The following is a 20,229-nucleotide window of genomic DNA, read 5'->3' as shown; positions in this document are numbered from 1 at the left end:
CTCTACCATTGCAATACAAAGAGGATAATTTTCAACAGGTGCCACAGCTCTGTTTTCAATCACTGAGAGGTGTTTGAATGACCATCAGATCTATGTCAATATTGGCCTTATTTTCATGTCACTCTCATGAAGTGCTGCCATGGATATGTGAGTCAAAGAGCATGTGAAGGATCTTAGATGCACACAGCTGGAATTATCCAAGGAAAGTAAACCTCTGACAGGTTCTCTCTGCAGAACTGCATACTTTCTTCTTTCTTCTTCCAGGAAGCTGGTGCAGCAAGAGAGCCATGCCCTGCTTGAGAGGACATGGCTGCCCAGAGAAGCCCAGGGACCAGTGGATGAGACTCACTGAACTCCGGGCATTAGAGGTAATATTCTTTCTGTCTTTCCTTTTCTTGGATTTGCCTTTTGTAACCATGCAATGGTAAGATCCAAAGGACCAAGGCTAGTGTCTGAGACTAGGAGAGAGGGACCAAGTTATTAACTCTAGATCTTAGGCCAAAATGGAGTTTTAGGATGAGGATTAATTATATCTTCACAGGAACTAGCCCATCAGTGAGCTGCAATAAGCTTTGGGGAAAAGATCTGTTCTAAGAGAGGGGGTCACTTTAGCGTACACACCTATGTGTTCATCTAGGACTTCACTATTAAGTATCCTGGATTAAATCCCTTCAAATATACCCAGATGTATAAAGTATCACCATTAAGAATAAAGAAATATGAATCATATATTGCCAATTTCTGTACTTGTTGAACACTTCATAATATATCTGCTCTTGTACTCCATGTACTCATATTCATCAGTGATGTGAGCATTGTATTCAAGCCCTATATTCTAATGAGGATACCTGGAACTGGGGTCCAGACACACAAGAGCCACATAGAAACTGTGATAGTGATGATGCTTTATAAGGAATCACATGGGAATGACTGTTCAAAATGCCACAATGGGGTTAGCAGAAGATGAATACTTCTGCAATACATACAGGTGGAATTATGACATAAAATAACAGAATATGTTTTCTCTTCCAGGCTCTGATAGATCTGGAAATACAAGATTTCATTTACAAACTTTACCAAACTTGTTTCCAGGGTAACAGGCAAATGAGAGAAGAAAAAAAAAAAAAAAAAAAAAAAAAAAGGTGCTTGCATTCCACAACCTCTCACTTACTTAGCTGTGGAGAAACAATCAGGTTAGGGAAGAAAGGACTAAGAATGCAGCATCCACCTACCTGCTTGGCACATCCTCGGACAGGGTGTCCACTCACTGAAAGCAGTCACAATACAGTCTTTTTTGCATGGGAGAAAACAGGGGCGCACTGTTTCAGGTCGAGTAGAATCTGGACATCTGTCAATGTGAAGAGACCATGTCAATGCCTCTTTGAGAGACTAAGTGGTTGAACACAGAAGTATAGAATTTTAGAACTGAAAGTATTAAGGTCCTCATGTTCTTTTAATAGGTGAGGGAAGAAAGACGCCTGGAGGTGGAGCTACTTGCCCAAGCTGGAGGCAGAGCCTGAAGCAGACCTCAGCTCTCTTGACCTAGAGACCAAAATAACTCTTCACTACACGAGTTTAAAAACAACCTCTGAAACCAACGAAAGATGGGTGCTGAGAAAGAGTCTCACCATCAGCATCAACTAATTTTATCTTTTTCAGAAGGAAAAAATTGAAATATTGTTTTATACGTTTTATTCAGGGTGATATATCAAATTAGCAATATTCTACAAAAGAAAGGATTATAAAAGAAATATAAAAATATATTGGGAAACAAAAATCTTTGATGGTCACTAAAAAATACTAGGAATCTTTGATCATTAACAGAATTCTAGACTACTTAAATGATTAACAGGTATTTCTTTCCCTTTCTTTCCTTTCTTTTCTTCTCTCTCTCTCTCTTTCTTTCTTTCTTTTGAGATGGAGTCTCACTCTGTCCCTCAGGCTAGAGTACAGTGGCACAATCTCGGCTCACTGCAACCTCCACCTTTCAAGTTCAAGTGGTTCTCATGCCTCAGCCTCCCAAGTAGTTGGGATTACAGGCGTGCCACCACGCTTGGCTAATTTTTGTATTTTTAGTAGAGATAGGGTTTCACCATGTTAACCAGGATGATCTCGGTCTCTCAACCTTGTGATCTGCCCTCCTCAGCCTCCCAAAGTGCTGGGATTACAGGCGTGAGCCACCACACTTAGCCAATTAACAGGTATTTCCACAGAACACACAGACTGAAAAGTTGGAAGAAGCAAAATATGACAACCTGTTAATAACAAATATACTAGTCAGCATGAACGAGAAAAAAGATCTTGATTTTATTATTTTGCTGATAATTAATTTAATTCTCAGACTTGGGAAGAAAGTAATATAAATAGTTAATGGATTCATAATTATTTGGAAAACTAAAGTCTCAGCAAATAGCAAGCAAGTTTTTGTTTGTTTGCTTGCTTGTTTTTAGAGTAGAGATGGCTAAAAATCACATGTATTCTATTCTACAACAGTGTTACACCAAGAAGAAAAACAGGAAAGCACTTTACACTATACATTTGGTTTTTAAATTCTGTTTCCCATAAGTTTCATATAAAGAACAGAGATGCAGTGTGTATAAAGTTTAATAGTGTGAGCTCTGTATCGGATAGCCAGTGCCGAGTTAAGTAGTCTGCCTACATTCTTTCAGTTACTCTTAACAGCAAGGACGAGCATTATAATCTTCATTTTCATATCATAAGCTGAGGTGTTGAAATGATAAGTAACGGACCCAAAGCTTCGTGGAGACACAGCACCTGAAAAAATTATGATTGAATAAACACCAGTCTGGCAAGTTTAAACAGATAATTAATAGACTTCCAGTAAGAGAGAACACAAAAAAATGGAAAAGAGAAAATTGATGAGGAAATAATGGACTAAACTACTACAGAATTGAAAAAGGGATAATTCAGAGTGAAAAACCCAGGAAGTGTATACAAAATGACCAACATGCAAATACAGGGACTGTCCAAATTTTAAGCACAAAGAAAGCATTAAGAGGAGAAACTAGTAATCCCAATGCTTTGGGAGGCTGAGGCAGGAGTATTGCTTGAGGCCAGAAGTTAAACACTAGCCTGGGCAACACAGCCAGACCCTGTGTCTACAAAAAATATAAAAAATATTAGCTGGGCATGGGGATACATGCCTGTAGTCCTAGCTACTTTGGAGGCTGAGACCAGAGGATCACTGAAGCCCAGGAGAGTTCAAGGCTGCAGTGAACTATGATCACACCCCAGCACTCCAGAGCCTGGCCAATAAAGACCCTATTTCTATAAAAGAAAGAGAGAGAAATAGTGATAGAAAAAGCAGGGAGGGAGGTAGGGAGGGAGAGCAGAACAGAAACTAATAACTGTTAGGGCAAAAACGAAGAAAAATGGGTCATAAGGGCAACAAGGAAGAAAAATGGGTCATCTAAGAAGGGAAAGGAATCTGACTGACATCAGACCTCATCAACTTGCATAATTATAAATCTGAAAGCATTTTCATAGTGTTAACATTTTAGAAACAATGCATAGGCAAAACACAGAAGAATAAATTTTGTTTTGGGATACTATGTTCCAAAACATCATTCTGGTCACAGAGAGTACAGGATGAGAGCTAGAAAGAGGAGAGAGGATGAACACTGGATGTCCTCCTCCAACAAAGCAGGTGTTCAGAGAGTTGATCTAAACACAAATGAAATAAGAAACAAAATCATTATGAACAAAATGTGTTTGTGTCCCTCCCAAAATCTGTATGTTGAAACCTAACCCCCAAAGTAAAAACATCAGGTGGTGAAGCCTTTGGGAGATAATTAGATCATGAGGTTAGAGCTCTCATGAATGGCATTAGTGTCCCTTATAAAAAGAGACACCAAGCTGGCTTCCTCTCTGTGTTCTCCACCATGTGAAGGTACAAGCAAGTGGCCACCTGCAAACCAGGAAGAGGGCATTCCCTGGAATTCAACCATGAGGTGACACTGGTCTCGGACTTTCAGCCTCCAAAACTGTCAGAAATAAACGTGTTTATTGTTTTAGCCACCCAGTCTATGGTTTTTTTTTTTTTTTTTTTTTTTTTTTTTTTTTTTAATAGCAGCCCAAACTGACATAGACAAAGGTTCTAAGGAACTTGATCAAAAGTAGTACTATAATCAACCAACAGAATGCCAACATTCTGGGAGGAGTCAGGAGAGGAACTAGTGAAAATGAGCTGAGGTTGATTACTTTCATGGGAGCAAATCACGGAACGACAATTTTAAATTGATAAATGCAGAGCTGAAAACTATATAATTTAGAGTTAGGAGGTAAACACCAGAAAGGGAGACGGGCCAGAGATATACACTTGAATTTGCTTGTATCCACATAAAGATATAGGGGAGGTAGATGAGGAATGAATAAAGTGGTTGTTGGTGACAGGGAAGGAGGAGGGAAGTGGGTGAATGAGAGCCGGGGTGGCATAAGGCTTCCAACTGTTCACCTTTTTATAGTTACAATTGGTGAACTAGGTGTCTGTTTTCCCAATCAAAATTCAGAGAGAGACAGAAAAAAAATTCAGCAACTGTTAAAAAGTGGTTGTGCTATATAAATACATTTTCTGGCTTTGATAATGTACTATGGTTATGTAAGATGTTATAGCTGGGGAAAGTTGAGTGAAGGGTACATAGGATCTCTTTGTACAATTTTTGCAAGTCGCTGTGGATCTATAATTATTTTTTTAAAAAGTGATTGTGTTAAGGAAGTAGGATATGAAGTAGAGGAGGAGGTGGTTAAGAACCTATTGCTTTCCACCATCAGTCCCTCTATTATTTTACTTATACCATAAAACATGTAACGCTTTGATAAAAATTAACTAAAATTAAAAGCTATATACTCAGAAAAAAAGGCTCATAAATTCATTCTTATTAGTGGCATTATTATTAACTATCTTTAAGACATACATACACACACAAGTCATCCATCAAATAGATTGATTCAATGAGCATAACAAGAGAAAGAAAGATGACTGTCATTATCAGGATATAGTGTTATTTAAACAAGCTACTCTGGTAAGGAAAATTTATATCATACTTTGGTCAAGATAAGAAAACACTAAAATCATTCCTAAGTCTCTTATTAATTTTTTAAGGTCTTCTAAAAATGAATTGAACTGCCATTTATTGTAACTCCTCTTCAACCTCTCCTGGTAGATAGCTGGGAATGGAAACACAACTTGAGCAATGCCAACTTCCTGTGCCCAGGAGTTACAAGGGTTCCCACATGGACCCACCCAACCCTCAAACATTCATAAACAGCCTGGAAATTTTTGTGGTGCAACACTTCAAACTTTCTATAGAGACTTGCTAATTATCTCAGGAACTTTACCTGCTTCAATTAGGAGTAGGAGTTAATCTCTTTTAGGGAACTGATATTGTCCATTTTATTGATCCTTTATTGGCGTCACTCACCATAAACACTCACTGGGTAATACTTGAACTTTCCGTGATATGGCCCTTTCCCTCTCAAGTCCAAAAGAAAGAGTATCATTCCCTCAAGAGCAAAGGTCAAGCTTAGGTTACAGTGCTACTACAGAAAACATGAACTGTGGGCTTTCCTGGAAATGCAAGTTATTTTTGGTTTGATAAGGGCCAAATATTTTCTTGCAACTGAAATTGTCTTTTTGTCACTTCCCCTGCCAATGAGGTTTACCTTTTCCTCAGGGATTCAACTTTCTCTTCCTATATATCTATACGTTGTCTATCCTTTCATGCATCGTCACATTTCCAATTTCCATAAATTTTCTCATAGTACTCAAAAATAGTCTTTGGCTATTAGCAACCTAGGGGCACCCCAATTTCTTAAAACAGTAAAGTTGGTTTTCTGTATCACTGTATTGTCACTGACAGAGAAAAGACTTTTGATAACTTTTGGGCTGCTGATGCTGTGTGTGTACATACATGCACATGCTGTACATACACTAATTTTGAGTGCCTTGATGGTAGAATTACATTTTACATAATGTCTTAAAAATCCCATATTATCCAATATTTAGCTCAGTGTAAATGTTTAGTAACAGTAAGTGAATGAATGAATAGTATTCTGTGCTATTGAAGCCTGAAGACAAATAAATCCCTGGGGAATATTAGGCTTATTTCTCCAGCTATTTCCTCAACAAAACTGAAGCCTTGAAACCCAGAGAAACAGATGGATTCACTTTTTAGTTAGTAAGTATATATGGCCCCTTGCCTTTTGTCAAAATTTAACTTCCCGTTTTCATGTAATACTCTGATTTTGGATTAGCAATGCTCTCCATAAAAGGGAATGAATTCCATTTCGATGAATATATTTTCCTGCACTTGCACTGGAATGTTCTATAACTCTTGTCTCTTGGCCTCATTGTAGACTTCAGTTTTATTTATTTATTTATTTTTAAGACAGAGTTTCTCTCTTGTTGCCCAGGCTGGAGTGCAATGGCGTGCCATATCAGCTCACTGCAAGCTCCACCTCCCAGGTTCAAGCGATTCTCCTGTCTCAGCCTCCCACGTAGCTGGGATTACAGGCGCCTGCCACCACATCCAGCTAATTTTTGTATTTTTAGTAGAGATGGGGTTTCATCATGTTGGCCAGGCTGGTCTCAGGCTCCTGACCTCAGGTGATCCACCTGCCTCGGCCTCCCAAAGTGCTGGGATTACAAGTGTGAGCCACCGCGCCTGGCCAGCTTCAGCTTCTTATAAGCACTGTGCTGAAATACATCACACTGAGCTACAAAGACCTGCTGTTTTTTAGCTATGCCTCCAGGATTAGTCATCTGACCCAGGAACTGATGTATTCATCTCACTCAGCTAGATGGGGAAACCTGCCAAGCTTTTAAACATTAAATGTTTAAATGGAGCTATTTATTGCTATATCTCACAAAATGCCAGTTGTTTTCACATTAAAGGCAGAAAGCACCTTATCAGGAACTTTGAAAGGCTTTGAGTTATGTGTTTTCAATCTTTATTATCATTCTTTTTTTGTACACTGCCACTGGGGAAAGAAAAGCATTGAATAGTAAAACAAAACCAAACACAACTTCAGGAAGATCCCAACAAGCTCTCACTCTGATTCAGTTGTGCCCAGGTAGCTCTCATTTTCTGATACGATCAGTTCTATTACTCGTACAATGGTAACAGTCTCACCTGTACAATTATATGGAAACCAAAACACTAACCCAGGGACACAAGAACTTGCAAGAAACTCTATGCCTCTCAGTGTAGTGGGTTTAGAGATATAACATTATTTTGATCCACATGTTCCATGGAGTCATGCTTCCTTCTCTTTTCTGAAGGCTACTTTTGTCTAGGGTATTTTCTTCTTCCTTTCCATTTCTCTATCCCCATCCCAAAGATTTCACATATGACAGGGGATCTTTTCCCACTGCAATGACTTTCATGTGAAAAAGAGCAAAAGTATATTTCTCGAGGCATAGCAAAGGATACTTTAAATTGCTGATAACCTCCCTGGTGTTTCACCGGACACTAGGTATTATTTTCTCAGCTCAATTAATCTCATTAACCTCAAGAATTTTAATTAATTTCACTAAAGTCAATTCAGGATGCTCATGTTTAACAGGATTATTTGGAGACATACAGTAAGAATTAAAAATAGGTTGTTAAGTCTCCAGCCTCATTAACAGTACAGACAGTAATTAGCAATGTCTTTATATTTGTATGTGTATGTTAGGGAAAACATCTGTACAATTGATTTTTCTGTGCTGGTAAACCACAGCAAAACTGGAGATGATTTACTGTAATAATAATATTTCAGTCTCACTTATGTATATTTTAAAATAAATGCATATTAGCTTATGAATTATGTTTTAAACTACACACTTCTGTTCCTGTGATTTTTTTCTTAATCATCTTTAACATTTGAGTAAGCTGACGTGCTCAGAAACCTTCATAAAACTGTTATTTAAAGTAATAATGATGATGCAAGAAGAAATAGACGCTGATTTGAACATATAACTCAACTCTTTCTGTCCAAATAGCCTTTTAAAATATTATGATAATTCATGGAATAGGTATTAGTCTCAATTCTAACACCTCTTTGCTAAAAAAACAAACAAGTTACATTCATGTCCAGTGAATTTTCCTGTCATGGTGGTTCAAAGATGAAAAGCTTTGTGGAAGGGAGATTGGGCTTCAGACATGCTAAAATTTTTCATCACTGTAAAGAATAATAGTTTACTGCATTTTATGTAGGGTTACTCCTACATCTAAGCCATACTTATTTTTATTTTTACATTCATTCTAATCTTTCGTGCATCTTTTCTTAAGCAGTTGAAAATTTAGGTCATAAAAATAAACATTTTCTGTAAAGACCATCAAGGCTAGGAAGAAACTGCATCAACTAACGAGCAAAATAACCAGTTAATATCATAATGGCAGGATCAAGTTCACACATAACAATCTTAACCTTAAATGTAAATGGACTAAATGCTCCAATTAAAAGACACAGACTGGCAAACTGGATAAAGAGTCAAGACCCATCAGTCTGCTGTATTCAGGAGACCCATCTCACACGCAGAGACATACATAGGCTCAAAATAAAGGGATGGAGGAAGATTTACCAAGCAAATGGAGAACACAAAAAAGCGGGGGTTGCAATACTAGTCTCTGATAAAACAGACTTTAAACCATCAAAGATCAAAAGAGACAAAGAAGGCCATTACATAATGGTAAAGGGATCAATTCAACAGGAAGAGCTAACTATCCTAAATATATATGCACCCAATACAGGAGCACCCAGATTCATAAAGCAAGTCCTTAGAGACTTACAAAGAGACTTAGACTCCCATACAATAATAATGGGAGACTTCAACACTCCACTGTCAACATTAGACAGATCAACGAGACAGAAAGTTAACAAGGATATCCAGGAATTGAACTCATCTCTGCAGCAAGCAGACCTAATAGACATCTATAGAACTCTCCACCCCAAATCAACAGAATATACATTCTTCTCAGCACCACATCGTACTTACTCCAAAATTGACCACGTAATTGGAAGTAAAGCACTCCTCAGCAAATGTACAAGAACAGAAATTATAACAAACTGTCTCTCAGACCACAGTGCAATCAAATTAGAACTCAGGACTAAGAAACTCAATCAAAACCGCTCAACTACATGGAAACTGAACAACCTGCTCCTGAATGACTACTGGGTACATAACGAAATGAAGGCAGAAATAAAGATGTTCTTTGAAACCAATGAGAACAAAGATACAACATACCAGAATCTCTGGGACACATTTAAAGCAGTGTGTAGAGGGAAATTTATAGCACTAAATGCCCACAAGAGAAAGCAGGAAAGATCTAAAATTGACACTCTAACATCGCAATTAAAAGAACTAGAGAAGCAAGAGCAAACACATTCGAAAGCTAGCAGAAGGCAAGAAATAACTAAGATCAGAGCAGAACTGAAGGAGATAGAGACACAAAAAACCCTCCAAAAAATCAATGAATCCAGGAGTTGGTTTTTTGAAAAGATCAACAAAATTGACAGACCACTAGCAAGACTAATAAAGAAGAAAAGAGAGAAGAATCAAATCGACGCAATTAAAAATGATAAAGGGGATATCACCACCGACCCCACAGAAATACAAACTACCATCAGAGAATACTATAAACACCTCTACGCAAATAAACTGGAAAATCTAGAAGAAATGGATAATTTCCTGGACACTTACACTCTTCCAAGACTAAACCAGGAAGAAGTTGAATCCCTGAATAGACCAATAGTAGGCTCTGAAATTGAGGCAATAATTAATAGCCTACCAACCAAAAAAAGTCCAGGACCAGATGGATTCACAGCTGAATTCTACCAGAGGTACAAGGAGGAGCTGGTACCATTCCTTCTGAAACTATTCCAATCAATAGAAAAAGAGGGAATCCTCCCTAACTCATTTTATGAGGCCAACATCATCCTGATACCAAAGCCTGGCAGAGACACAACAAAAAAAGAGAATTTTAGACCAATATCCCTGATGAACATCGATGCAAAAATCCTCAATAAAATACTGGCAAACCGGATTCAGCAGTACATCAAAAAGCTTATCCACCATGATCAAGTGGGCTTCATCCCTGGGATGCAAGGCTGGTTCAACATTCGCAAATCAATAAACATAATACAGCATATAAACAGAACCAAAGACAAGAACCACATCATTATCTCAATAGATGCAGAAAAGGCTTTTGACAAAATTCAACAGCCCTTCATGCTAAAAACGCTCAATAAATTCGGTATTGATGGAACGTACCTCAAAATAATAAGAGCTATTTATGACAAACCCACAGCCAATATCATACTGAATGGGCAAAAACTGGAAAAATTCCCTTTGAAAACTGGCACAAGACAGGGATGCCCTCTCTCACCACTCCTATTCAACATAGTGTTGGAAGTTCTGGCTAGGGCAATCAGGCAAGAGAAAGAAATCAAGGGGATTCAGTTAGGAAAAGAAGAAGTCAAATTGTCCCTGTTTGCAGACGACATGATTGTATATTTAGAAAACCCCATTGTCTCAGCCCAAAATCTCCTTAAGCTGATCAGCAACTTCAGCAAAGTCTCAGGATACAAAATTAATGTGCAAAAATCGCAAGCATTCTTATACACCAGTAACAGTCAAACAGAGAGCCAAATCAGGAATGAACTTCCATTCACAATTGCTTCAAAGAGAATAAAATACCTAGGAATCCAACTTACAAGGGATGTAAAGGACCTCTTCAAGGAGAACTACAAACCACTGCTCAGTGAAATCAAAGAGGACACAAACAAATGGAAGAACATACCATGCTCATGGATAGGAAGAATCAATATCGTGAAAATGGCCATACTGCCCAAGGTCATTTATAGATTCAATGCCATCCCCATCAAGCTACCAATGAGCTTCTTCACAGAATTGGAAAAAACTGCTTTAAAGTTCATATGGAACCAAAAAAGAGCCCGCATCTCCAAGACAATCCTAAGTCAAAAGAACAAAGCTGGAGGCATCACGCTACCTGACTTCAAACTATACTACAAGGCTACAGTAACCAAAACAGCATGGTACTGGTACCAAAACAGAGATATAGACCAATGGAACAGAACAGAGTCCTCAGAAATAATACCACACATCTACAGCCATCTGATCTTTGACAAACCTGAGAGAAACAAGAAATGGGGAAAGGATTCCCTATTTAATAAATGGTGCTGGGAAAACTGGCTAGCCATAAGTAGAAAGCTGAAACTGGATCCTTTCCTTACTCCTTATACGAAAATTAATTCAAGATGGATTAGAGACTTAAATGTTAGACCTAATACCATAAAAATCCTAGAGGAAAACCTAGGAAGTACCATTCAGGACATAGGCATGGGCAAAGACTTCATGTCTAAAACACCAAAAGCAACGGCAGCAAAAGCCAAAATTGACAAATGGGATCTCATCAAACTAAAGAGCTTCTGCACAGCAAAAGAAACTACCATCAGAGTGAACAGGCAACCTACAGAATGGGAGAAAATTTTTGCAATCTACTCATCTGACAAAGGGCTAATATCCAGAACCTACAAAGAACTCAAACAAATTTACAAGAAAAAAACAAACAACCGCATCCAAAAGTGGGCAAAGGATATGAACAGACATTTCTCAAAAGAAGACATTCATACAGCCAACAGACACATGAAAAAATGCTCATCATCACTGGCCATCAGAGAAATGCAAATCAAAATCACAATGAGATACCATCTCACACCAGTTAGAATGGCGATCATTCAAAAGTCAGGAAACAACAGGTGCTGGAGAGGATGTGGAGAAATAGGAACACTTTTACACTGTTGGTGGGATTGTAAACTAGTTCAACCATTATGGAAAACAGTATGGCGATTCCTCAAGGATCTAGAACTAGATGTACCATATGACCCAGTCATCCCATTACTGGGTATATACCCAAAGGATTATAAATTATGCTGCTATAAGGACACATGCACACGTATGTTTATTGCAGCACTATTCACAATAGCAAAGACTTGGAATCAACCCAAATGTCCATCAGTGACAGATTGGATTAAGAAAATGTGGCACATATACACCATGGAATACTATGCAGCCATAAAAAAGGATGAGTTTGTGTCCTTTGTAGGGACATGGATGCAGCTGGAAACCATCATTCTTAGCAAACTATCACAAGAACAGAAAACTAAACACCGCATGTTCTCACTCGTAGGTGGGAACTGAACAATGAGATCACTTGGACTCGAGAAGGGGAACATCACACACCGGGGCCTACCATGGGGAGGGGGGAGGGGGGAGGGATTGCATTGGGAGTTATACCTGATGTAAATGACGAGTTGATGGGTGCAGCACACCAACATGGCACAAGTATACATATGTAGCAAACCTGCACGTTGTGCACATGTACCCTACAACTTGAAGTTTAATAATAATAAATTAATTTAAAAAAAATAAATAAATAAACATTTTCTAGGCTTCAATTCTTCTCAGATAAAAGGAGTTCTCATGTCTGCATAACACCTTTATAAAACTTACAGAACTTTACCATAACCTCATGACTTAGGTTATCACCTGAAGCAGGTGATACTGAATGTTATTGTCCATCTTTGTCTATAACTTCCATTGATTCATTGGTCCAATCAATCCATGTGGTGCTATGGCTACTAGGCAAGTTGAAAAATACAACTGATACAAGTTGACATTTCCAAAAACACTGCTAGCAATGTAGAGTTAGGTTCTAGAGCAAAAACAGTATTTATGAGCTAAAAAGAGCAGGTCATATGTACGACATGTTCACTACTTTTCATGACAGTCCTCTTTAACAAAATTTATCATGGGAGATTAAATGTTTTTTCCTGAAGCAAAAGATAAACATCAGCTTCCCTTGATCTTCATATCAAATCCTTGGCAAACCTATCACTCCTCTACACATAGGTTTAGTTCATTCATAAATTCCAGAAATGTTTATACTAACTACCTGCCAGATGCTGTGCTAGACTGGGGTTGGAACAAGAAAGAACATCCAATCCTAGAACTCTGGGAGCCACATTTAGGAGAAGAGAAAGGTGAGACGTTCCAGTCCATGCTTCCCTTCATGTCAGAGTGTGAGTTGCAAATACATGACTCTATGTGTATTTGCAAAACCATCTGCTCATCAGATGCTCTAACACAAGCTCTGGGCAGTGTCTGGCCAGTCTGCACTCTATCCACCGTAAGCAGTTCATTTCTCATAACGGAGCTTGCGTGACTTTCCTTACACATGGCCAAAGTGGCTTCCATGACAGTGTGGATCAGGCCCAGAGCCCTTCACCGTGGTTCCCCAGATGAAATTATTCAGTGTTTCCATTGCTCACAAGAGAAACACAAATTAAATTGAACTAGGCAGAACACTGAATATATTTTCATATTTTGCCATGGAGGGCAGGGTGTAGTCAGTACGGACAGGATCACGGTTCAGTGCTGCCAGGATTTGTTCCAACTGCGTATCTGTTTCATCCTGAGCATCAGAATGAATCTCTCCTTTTACTTTTTCCACAAGACCTGACCTTGTCTATGGCAACTCTCAGCTCATATGCTTAGAGTATCATGAACAGAAAAAAATAAGTTTCCTTCTACCAGCTTGAAAATCCCTGGGGAGGCACTCTGTGTTGCCTAGCTTATGACGCTAGACCAAAGCTGGCAGCAGCTCATCCTAGTGTCCCACACCCTGTGCCTGGAGTAGGGTCTCCGAATATGGCCACTGGGAATCTCTCCAGATAGACCAGTCACAAGTTTCACTATAATGCATAGGGCCCTTCTGTTTTCTTCTTTATCAGCCTTCCCACAGGAACTTTAGGAAAATATACATCTCCTCATTTGATCTAGTGATAAAACTCCCACAGCCAGTTCTTTAGTCAATTACTTTTTTTCCTCCCATCATTTGCAGTTGTTCTTGATCTTTTTTGACATCTATATCCTAGTTTCCAAGCCCATATTTTCCTACTGTCTTTAAAATATTTTATATCTCCATGTACAGAGAGTATAACATGCATGAGATTGTAAGCCATCCGAGGGCATGGATTCGTTTAGTCTAATTAGAATGGCTGTAGTATGGATGTATCTATTTAACGCAGGAAAGATCTGTGGAGTCTAAAGAAGAGTAAGACACAACCCTTTAGTGCAAAGCACAGAACCTAGCTTTATGTTGACCTCATCTTTATGTGATTTGAGAAGAGTAAAAAATACTGAGGTCAGCTCTAGAAAATGTGTTTGATTATTCAAACACATTCAATGTTTGTGGACACTATTCATTTTTATCCATGTACTGATATATTAATACATATTATAAATGTGCCAATGATACATACCATAACTGTGTTTATCCTTGTTTGAGGCACATGTTTTAATCTTTAACAGTCAAACAGCAACAACAAACCCTCTCACTCTATCAGAGACCCAGAAATATCTATATCTTGATAAACGCTTTCAACTAAAAATACTCAACATGAACTAATCAAATGCATTTTCAGTAACAGGCTAATAATACCTTTTGGTCATCACTTGTCCCACATGACTCTTGACACAGAAGACCCTCCGAGTCTGAATGCCTACACCACACGTGGCTTCTCCATTCCAGCCAATGGTTGCATTAAGGGCAGTTACCAATGTGTCCTCAGAACAAGGGCCCCAAGGTGATGTCTCCCAGTAAAGTTGCATACAGGAATGGTCGTTACACAAACGATGCTCTTGGAGAGCCTGACTAGGGGGACATGGCTTTCCACCTGCCAAAAATAAAAACAAAAGATAAGACATAGTTGTTGCTGTTGTTGCTGTTCTTGTTTTTGTTATTTCTGCTGTTTTAATGGTCTAGAGAAATAGCTTTGCTGACATAGCGTTCCAAAGACGTGAGCCATTGTGCTCTTCTTTCCAATCTACGAACAGGGATTTTTGTCCTGAGCAACAACTGAGGATAATATTGTGCGTTCTTTTTCACTAAATAACAAGCGGCAGTCCACATCAATTAGATTTTAAAATTAATTGACTCTATTGCCCACCACTGCAGCATGTATCTCTGAGATAAAATTCCAAAGAAATCTGCTTTTCAAAAAATATTTTTATGCTTCATGTATTAGTTAGAATAGTCTATGACTTCGAAGTGATATTATCTTGAACACACACACAAAACACACACACACACACACTCCCCTTATGCAGCATGGTCTTCCTTTCCTATGAAAGGTGTTATTTTTCTAAGAGAACCATTTTAAGACACCTATCCTCTATCAAGCAGTGCATTTCACTGCAATTTGAGAAATCCAGAAATATCTGTTATAGTTTGGGGAAGAGAGCCCTCCTTAAACTCTGAAATAATACCTGACAATGTGCTATCCCCTGGCAGGAAGACCAGACATACATGCATCCATAGACTCTTGGATGAGTCAGACAATCCAATTTCATTATTGCCCTTTTCACAACATTTTTATTCCATATAAAAAGTGGTATTTATCTAAAGCATTGATCTTTTCCTACTCTTCCACACTTTAATGGTTTATTCAGTGGGCCAAATGCCCAAGATTTGTGACCTTGGTTTTGTTATTCTTGATTTTTTTTCCCATTCACCCCTTCCAGAAATATAAAAGAAAAGAGCAGAAACCAACTTCACTTTAAGAATATGAAAATCTTCATTTATCTTGACCCTGGCCCCATTTCTCAGGATCAAAGAACAGAAACTTACTTAAAAAGTAGTTTCTCACAGCCAGTGGCCATGCTGTCCTGCTGTTCTAACTGAGCCATGGGCAGAAAAAGCCAAGGGAGGGCATGAAAGAAATGACGTGTGCTGGAGATAGAGACCATCACCGTAAATTACTGGAACAGCTGCTCCTGTAATTTGTTCTGATGTCACCTGCTTATATTCTCATAGCACTTTTTAGCTTCATCAAAGCCATTTTCACAGTCTTCATGCTGTGGCCCCCTCCTGCAGAATGCTGGCATGACAGAACAGGATACCAGCATGCACGGATCAGGTAGTTTGCAGATGTTAGTGGCAGTTTCCAGTTGAGAAGCCATGTCTCCTGATTATTGAAGCTCTTTTTATTAAGCATAGTCTAATTATGTTCCCAACTGTGCAAGCTATCTTCAGTTTGGATGTGTGTCAACCAAACTCTGCCTTCTTGTCTAAGAAGGGTATTGAAAAATAACATCCATCTGATTGCCATGGTCCATACACAGGTATGTGGTAAAGCAATTCATGTAAATGAGTGAACCCAGCATAGCTAAACTAGAGGATCAAAGCAAAAAGCATAGAGGGAAATGAAACGGTTAACTTGGATTCAGGGAATAGAGATATCATCTATGTGTGACTATTTCCTCCATATAAACTTCTCTATCACCAATGAGGAAAAATGATAATAATTGAGCTAATGCATCCAGAGTGAAAACATTTTCTGTTACTCACCTTCCCCAGCCAGTGCCAGGATAGTTCTTGACCTGGTCTGTTTCCCATCTGAGTTTTTATTTGAACAGGACTGGGAACAGGATGACCACTCCGTCCACTCGCTCACCACACAGTCCATTCGGCAGGGAATTTCACAAGCCTTCCTCTCAGGAGGAGGTGGTACTGGGCAAAGACTCCCTGATACCTCTTCCCCTACAATCAACAAGATCAAGACAGTTGGTGATTAATGCACTATCAAGGCCAGTCCAAGGAACAGTTAGGCTCACTGCTTTATCTATTACTTCAGTTTAAACTACCAAAAAAAAAAAATGAATCCAGAAATATCTGTTAAAGTTTGGAGAAGAGAGCCCCTCCTTAAACTCTGAAATAATACCTGACAATGTGCTATCCCCTGGCAGGAAGACCAGACATACACGCATCCATAGACTCTTGAATGAGTCAGACAATCCAATTTCATTATTTCCAAATGGTTAAAGACAGTTTCTTCAGCCATTCACAATCTTTACATCAGAAAAAACTGCCAGGAGATAATTTGGCATTTAGAAAGGTAGAGACTGCATCAAAACTCCCATTTGTAATCCTTCATAGAGACAAAGTTGACTTCTTTCAGAAACAATTGAGCCATGGATGGCTGAAGACACATGTGGTAGATGTGTTACGGACAACCATATATAACAAGTATATGCTTTTCTTCAAAACGGAAGTCAGAGCCCTCTGTTCACCTGAAAATCACAATTTATGTTGAGGCTTCTAATCTACTAAATTAAAAGGAATTTTATAATTCTAGCTTTCTTTTGGGTACATTCACCTCCAAATATGCAACCTTATGCAAGATTATCCCATAATGTCTCTTTTGTTCTCCTTTTTCATGGTGGTAAATTATCCAAAACTAACATGAAACTGGACCTGTGGCTAAAGTTATGTTAACAAGTTGACATAAAGTTGACAGCCAGTCTGAAGTTCTCCCTAATACATTTACTATTCCCCCATGAATAATCTAATGCATTGCTAACCCAAAAATAACTATACTCAAAAATACTGCACAAACACACCAGTTGTCAAGGATCCTCAATTTTGCTATTGCCTCAGTGCCTTTCTATAAATACTATTTACAATCCTTTGATACCATATCATAGAACATGATTTTTCAGAAACTATAAAATAATGGAGTTTTATAATTAACAGATGTTAGGACTAAAGGGATAATTTCTAAGTAACGGAAAAATATCTCAAATGACTACAATGGCTTCTTAAAACTCTCAGGTTATTTATTTGATATGATTAGAATTCAAATATTCCTCTTTTATAGATAATAACTCAACTCTTACTATTCCCCTCATTCACAGTCTCCTCATAAAAACAGAGGACACAAAGAATAGTGACATCATTTATTGTTTGAAATAACAACATAAAATGTGAAATGGCAACTATAGGAGAGAGGCAGTTTTGTTTGTATGACTTTATGGCTTTGAAATTCTCTTGTCATGATCTGGCTGAAACAAAAAAATAAATGCGAAGGGGACTAGTATTTATTAAAACATCTCCTTGTGCCAGGCACTGAGTTTTGCATATATCACTCAGGCTTTGCATATGTTACTGAGTCCTCACAAGAAACTCTGGATGGCAAGTGTGATCCATCTCATCTCATAGATGAGGGCTCAGAGCAGAGGCTCAGAGAGGAAAGTTTGCTCATGCTTACACGGACCTGAGCTGGGGAGCAAACTCAAACTCTCTGACTCTAAAACTTCTGCATCTCCCATTAACCATGCTGTGTCTAATTCCAAGGAGATGGATATTCTTTTTCTGAGGAAGTAAATAAAACAAGCTGACAGTCAGCAAGACTGCCTGAAGGAGAAGATAGTGCACAGCTAATATCTGTATTCATATTTGTAAATGAGACCAGGATCATTGCCCTTGAGGTACAAATAAAGCTTTTCAAGCATATCATGAGAAGTAATAGAAGTTCTAGCAGATAATCAAGCTGAAAGACCAGTTCCAATAATTCTCTCTTCAGTCTCAATCTATTTCCAGGTTGAGTCCACACTGTGTGTAACACACACACATACACACACATACAAACACACACACACACCCCCAATACAGCACTTTCTCAAGTATAGAAGCATGCAGTCCAAACAAAAGGCCCAACCTACATCTAATCAAAATTTAATTTCCATACTTGTGAATATTATTAACATAATCTATACACAAAATATTTTAAAGCTATGTCTTGCAATAAACATTTTGAGGAACAAGATATTTGTTTATGGGTTTTATGAATAAAAGTAAGGGGAAAGGTGGGGAGTGTTGGGTTAAAAATAGTAACATTGGTTTCATGGTGAAAAACTTCTCAGTGTTGAAAATGCCAATATATATTGTAAGTTTCCTAGAAGGGAAATGAGATGTAGTGCTTTTCATCTGTATTTGATCAGGGGCCATACTTTTTGAAGAGTATCTGTCTCTTTCTTTCAGAAATGGTACTTTTATGAGTATGCTTTGAGGAAACTCTACATTAAAGAATTATAAAACTGTCAACTACTATTTGATGAGTAAATACTATGTCCAAGACATATGATGGGATAAAAATAGATGGGTTGACTGTTACTTATCTTTCTAGAGCTCATGATTAATGATGAAGATGAGCTATTAACACATAAAAGTAAAACCAAGCCCAAAAGTAAATGTCAAGTTGCAACTGTGTGATTCAAACGTAAAATGTTTTAGTGATTCAGGGGATTGGCATGGTTCCCTCCAATAAGGGAAATAAAAGGGCTGAGAACTTGTGGCAAGGATGGAGGGTATTTCAGGCGTTGGAAGGATCAGCAAAGGTTACGTAGGAAAATACAAGGTATCTGGAAGATAGTTAATACTGAAGATATGTCATGAAAAGAGAAAGCCTATCTTGGAAGAGTTATTTGACATCAAATTCCAACTGATCTAGACAGAGATTTATTATATTTCTGCCTTCTTTAAATTCCCAGTTACTCAGGTTTCCCGTGACCCAAAATTTACCATCCTCCCTGTTATTACGTTTAGTGTTCTCAATATTCACTTCAGGTGCTCAAATACTTTTTAAAATCTCAGACTTTTTATAAGCTGATATACCTATTTCCTCAGTGAACTTTAATGTCAATACTCCCACCAACACCAACCTTTTGATAGTTTGGCTATACAGGCTAATTCAGAAAAGTGAACAAATAGATCAGAACTTCAGGGAAGCCAAACTGATAGTCATAAGCATCCTGTAATTCCTGTGGGAGTTATTTTAAAAGAAATCTTGAAAAAACAAACAAACAAAAAAAACTGCACAATGGTGTCTAAGCTGCAATGTGTCTAGCCCGACTCAATTAAGTGTATTAAGGTGAATTGTAGCTACCAACATTTACTCACTTAAGGACATCACTTAACATTTTTGAACATCAATTATTTCACTTGTAGGAATAAAATAATAACATTTACCTTTTAGAGCTATTCTAAGGATTAAGATTCATTTATTCAACATACATATCAAGGTATCTAACACATGGTGAGCTCTCAGTATACAGGAACCTTAGAAAATGTCTTTGCAAAGACATATACCACACAAAAAAAACAAATGGTCTTCATCTAAAATCTAGATATTTATGTCACAGTCATGGAAAGCACTTGCTTTACTATTCATATTTGTGTACAAATGACAATCAACAGTTTCACAGATTGGTTTACATAAAATATTTAAAAACTTATAATTATACAGATCCTTTTATTGACATGGTTGGCTAATCTAAACCATCTAAGAGCCAAAAATAAAGCACTT

General features: G+C 38.0%; 1 protein-coding gene across 1 annotated transcript in view; it reads right to left on the bottom strand.

Annotated features, from left to right (window-relative positions):
* THSD7B (thrombospondin type 1 domain containing 7B) overlaps nucleotides 1–20,229 on the bottom strand; it is a 909,295-nt gene that overhangs the window by 435,853 nt on the left and 453,213 nt on the right. Inside the window, exons 8-10 of the mRNA XM_007964862.3 lie at nucleotides 16,434–16,625; nucleotides 14,526–14,760; nucleotides 1,233–1,348 (exon numbers count right to left, since the gene is read on the bottom strand). Of these exons, the coding sequence (XP_007963053.3) occupies nucleotides 1,233–1,348; nucleotides 14,526–14,760; nucleotides 16,434–16,625 (543 nt within the window). The remainder of the gene's footprint in view (nucleotides 1–1,232; nucleotides 1,349–14,525; nucleotides 14,761–16,433; nucleotides 16,626–20,229) is intronic.

This window comes from Chlorocebus sabaeus, chromosome 10 (genome assembly GCF_047675955.1).
Source record: "Chlorocebus sabaeus isolate Y175 chromosome 10, mChlSab1.0.hap1, whole genome shotgun sequence".
NCBI lineage: Eukaryota > Metazoa > Chordata > Mammalia > Primates > Cercopithecidae > Chlorocebus > Chlorocebus sabaeus.
This window is presented reverse-complemented; position numbering and strand designations above follow the sequence as displayed.